Raw genomic sequence first — 4,915 nt, forward strand, 5'->3', positions numbered from 1 at the left:
TGGTGCATGGGGCCCACGTGACTTCACGGAAGCAAAATACAATAAATAAAATAAAGCAGAATAAAATAGATTAAAAGGGATGAAGCGATAAAAGACACGTGGTTGAAGTGAGTCCAAACTAAAACTTTAAGGTTTAAATCAGACTGCATGTATTTAGTGTAGCCCGTGCGCTTTTATTTTGATGGGTGCGTAGAGGAAGTCGTGTTGGATGATCGGTCACTTGACGCCGCTGGGAACGAGAGTGGAGGGAGCGCGGAGCAGGTTCCAGAGACAGACCGAGCGGCTCCTGCGCCGGAGGAATACTTGTTTGGTTTCTCAGTGGATTTCAAAGGAGGACTCCGAGTCTGCGATAAAGAACTGTGGATTTTTATTATTATTTTTTATTACTATTATTTTCACACTGTCTTTTTAATACACCGGCGCAGTGAAGACGTCGGGTGAAAGGAACTATTTCACCTCGCTGCAAGACTGCCTTTCTGTTTTTTTGTTGTTTTTTTTTCTCTTTCTCTCACCTCCGAAAAAGAAACGCCAACAAAAGAGCGTTCGGGGAAGTAGTAGTCTGCTGCCCGGCGAGGGAACCGCAAGTTTCGTTGAGCAGCGCGTAAACACTTCACCATGGTGAACAGCAGACTCTTTCGCACCGCGTTGTCTCTGCTGTTTTTTATCCTCTTGAACGGAAACGTGGGGATTTTTCACGCGAACGGGCAGTACGGCGGAGGCGACCGGGGAATGTCTATACCGGAGCACGGCTTCTGCCAGCCCATTTCCATCCCGCTGTGCACGGACATCGCGTACAACGAGACCATCATGCCCAACCTGCTCGGGCACACCAACCAGGAGGACGCGGGGCTGGAGGTGCACCAGTTCTACCCGCTGGTCAAAGTCCAGTGCTCCCCGGACCTCAAGTTCTTCCTCTGCTCCATGTACGCGCCCGTGTGCACGGTGCTCGAGCAGGCGCTGCCCCCGTGCCGCTCTCTGTGCGAGCGCGCCCGGCAGGGCTGCGAGGCGCTCATGAACAAGTTCGGCTTCCAGTGGCCCGACAGCCTCGCCTGCGAGACCTTCCCGGTCCACGGGGCCGGAGAGCTGTGCGTCGGGCAGAACATGTCGGACCGCACGGAGCCGGACGTGCCCGAGCACTACCCGACCGAGCGCGTCATCCCCGACCCCTCGAACGGCCAGTTCAGGTGCCCTGCTTCGCTCAAGATGCCCCCGTACCTGAACTACCGCTTCCTGGGGCAGGAGAACTGCGGCGCGCCTTGCGAGCCCAAGAGATCCCACGGGATGATGTACTTCAGCGAGGAGGAGCTGAAATTCGCCAGGATATGGATCGGCATCTGGTCGGTGCTGTGTTGCGCTTCCACGCTGTTCACCGTGCTGACCTACCTGGTGGACATGAAGCGCTTCAGCTACCCGGAGAGGCCCATCGTCTTCCTCTCCGGCTGCTACACCATGGTGTCCATCGCCTACATCGCCGGATTTCTGCTGGAGGACAAGGTGGTGTGCAACGACAGGTTCGACAACGACATCAGGACTGTGGTGCAGGGCACGAAAAAGGAGGGCTGCACCATCCTCTTCATGATGCTGTACTTCTTCAGCATGGCCAGCTCGATCTGGTGGGTCATCTTGGCGCTCACCTGGTTCCTGGCGGCGGGGATGAAGTGGGGCCACGAGGCCATCGAGGCCAACTCCCAGTACTTCCACCTGGCGGCCTGGGCCGTCCCGGCCATCAAGACCATCACCATCCTGGCCGTGGGGCAGGTGGACGGGGACGTGCTGAGCGGGGTTTGCTTCGTGGGCATCAACAGCGTGGACGCCCTCCGGGGCTTCGTCCTGGCGCCCCTGTTCGTCTACCTGTTCATCGGCACCTCCTTCCTCCTGGCGGGGTTCGTTTCCCTGTTCCGGATCCGCACCATCATGAAGCACGACGGCACCAAGACGGAGAAGCTGGAGAAGCTGATGGTGCGGATAGGGATCTTCAGCGTGCTCTACACCGTGCCGGCCACCATCGTCATCGCCTGCTACTTCTACGAGCAGGCCTTCAGGGAGCAGTGGGAGAGGACGTGGATCAGCCAGACGTGCAAGACGTACGCCGTGCCGTGTCCCGTCCAGAACCACCGCAGCATGAGCCCGGACTTCACCGTCTTCATGATAAAGTATCTCATGACGCTCATCGTGGGCATCACTTCCGGCTTCTGGATCTGGTCCGGGAAGACGCTGAACTCCTGGAGGAGGTTTTACACGAGACTGGCCAACAGTAAACAGGGGGAGACGACGGTGTGATGTGGTGTGAACCTCACCCCTGGGGGGGAAAAAAAAAACAAAAAAAAAACTGCTCCCTGACAAACTGAATGATAATCCTCTTTATTATTTCCTTTTTTTGATTTTTTTTTTCTTTTCGGACTTACAGGAGACGTTTGCTCTGTTTTTTATGTACATACACATTTGTGAGATTTTTGTAACTTTATATTTGTATTTAAAGATTTAAAAAAAAAAAACTCTTTCTTTTTTTTAAAAAAAAACAAACACATTTTTTCATACTTCGGACTTAATGGAATTGTACACACCACAAAGAGCCAACTGCCCATTAAGGATCCTGAGGTCTCGTGACCTGACTTACTGTGGACACCACTGGGAGTATTTGACACGGAGCGTTTGTGTCTTTGATCAGTGAGCTGCCTGTGAGCGCCGGGGCCTATTCTAAGCAGAGTCCCGTGAAACCCAAGTGCTTCCTCGTGGCTCCCTCTTATCCTGATTAACCAGCTGTAGTTTGTGTCTGTTGTACGGTCCACAGCAGCTGCTGCTGCTGCTGCTGCCCGGGGTCTGAAGGGGGACATGTCGGCCGGCGGAGTGGGACAAGAAACGGTGCACAGGTTGTGAATGTGAGTCATTGTGACACGTGGTCACAGGCCTGCAGCTCCGGCTCTGACAGTTATAACATTCCTTTCTAAATAAAGCACAGGTGATCATGCAAATGTAAAGGAACATACCAGCGTTTTGTCATGTGCGCTACTCCATCCTCTCAGGCAATACAGGGGATTTTAATTTAACTTTTTTTAATCCTCCTATTCACTGAACTGCCATTTCTGCACTATGACCATCACTACTGTGCTTATTTTGGAGTTTTTTTTGTTGCACGCTCACACAGATGTATGTGCAGATTGACTCTGTGCAACAGCAATTACACAACTTTGACTGAAATGAAAGGAGACGCAGACGTTCACGCTGCAGCAGAGAGAACCTAAGGGCTCTCAGGTGGCAAAGAATCGCATGAAAAACATAAAACTAAAAAAAAAAACTGTGTGGCAGCTCGGTTTTAAAGCGATCGCCGTTAATGTAAAACATCCAGAGACGCTGGTGTGTTCCTTTACAGCAGAGATTCAAAGCAGCGTTGCCTGTATTTTAATGAATTTCAAAATCCAGCAGGAGACCTCGGTGTGTGTCTGTGTGTGTGTGCGCGTGTGTGTGTGTTAAAGCACATTTTAAACTGAAACCATTGTTACTCATGCAGTGCTGTGTAAAACCATTGGACACCCTTTGAGCCTTTTTACAATATATTTTGATATATAGTAACTGTAACATTGTTCTTACGCATTTTATTTTCCTGCGGATTAACAAGGTTTTTTTTTTTGTTTTTACATTGAAGTCACTTTTCCAATTTAAAAAATAAATAAATAAATAAAAAAACAGCGAGCAGTCATGAGGGTAGAGCTGAACAGATTAATCAAGTCAGGCGTTTGAAGGAAGGTTAGTCCCGTTGTAATGGATAATTAGGGTTTGATTAATAACAGCGAAATAAATACAAAACCTGCAAATCCAGATTTGGTGCTTTTTGGTCATTTGAAAGTAAAGCCGCCATTTCTACACACGACTAAAGGCTGTGGAAAACTCATCGCTATCAATAATAACTGAGGATATAATCTGCACTGTGCACAGGGACTGGTAATGGAAGACGTGTCCTAAAGTTAACTGGTGTCCTCAGATCTCTTCAGGTCTGCAGCAGCAGTTTCTTTGTGATTTAAAGTTGAACAAATTGTGATTTTCATCAGCAGCAAAGGTCAAGAATGAGCCTCGACGGGAATTATTAATGCATCTTAGTTTGGATGGGGGTCAGGCGTCAGGATGCTGCAGGATGTGAGGCTGGTCCACAGTTTTTTTTTGGTCCAGGTCTCCGATTGAACTCCTCTGAAGGTCATGTTCTTTGCAGATTCTAAGCATTAAATTTAGATTAGATTTAAAAAAAAAAAAAAGAAACAAACAACCAGAGAGGTTGTTTGTCATGCACATTGTGTTTTTAATGTGTTTTTTCCTGGAGGTTGAATTAGTCTGATGCTGTTGAGAGGTGACTCCGGTTGATTCGGGCGAGCGAACATGGCTGCGCTGAGGCTCGCATGTCTTCCGCTGCAGGAGAAAGAAAGGCCTTGTGTTGAAATGCAGAGCGGCTGCTGTCAGTGCAGCTCGGCTCACACTCGCACATTTTATGACTGTGTCTTCTTTTCACTTGCTCTTCCACACGGTGCTTCCGATTCACAACAATCCTTTTATTGTGTCGGCGGCTCCACAACAGTCACAGCTTTGAAGTAATTTCTTTTGCATTTACTATGAAGAGAACCTTTATATTTATAGAAGAAAATCTTATATATATATATATATACTACATTGATTGCTTTATGAGAATAAAAACAATCTCAACATTGCAACTGTCAAGTCTTTGTAAAATGTCTTTTTTTTAGGAACAAATTTGCCTGTTTAGATGTGTTTATGTCGTATCCTAACATGATGCTACAAGTTACTGGTCTTCTTGCTATGTCGATGGTTTGGAGACAAAATCTACACTCCCTGTTTTGTGTAAAGGTGCGTTCATCTGTGGCTAATATGAGGCTTCGAGAGGCAGTTTTAGACAAGTCAAGGGAGTATT

The 4,915-nt window shown here is 48.3% G+C and overlaps 1 protein-coding gene across 1 annotated transcript; it reads left to right on the forward strand.

The window, feature by feature from the left end:
- The first annotated feature begins 466 nt into the window (after positions 1 to 466).
- fzd1 (frizzled class receptor 1) lies at positions 467 to 4,704 on the forward strand. The gene has a single exon (XM_047599218.1). It carries the CDS (start codon positions 616 to 618, stop codon positions 2,278 to 2,280), a length of 1,665 nt encoding a protein of 554 aa, XP_047455174.1. The 5' UTR covers positions 467 to 615; the 3' UTR covers positions 2,281 to 4,704.
- The last annotated feature ends 211 nt before the right edge of the window (positions 4,705 to 4,915 follow it).

Source organism: Mugil cephalus, chromosome 11, assembly GCF_022458985.1.
Source record: "Mugil cephalus isolate CIBA_MC_2020 chromosome 11, CIBA_Mcephalus_1.1, whole genome shotgun sequence".
Lineage (NCBI taxonomy): Eukaryota > Metazoa > Chordata > Actinopteri > Mugiliformes > Mugilidae > Mugil > Mugil cephalus.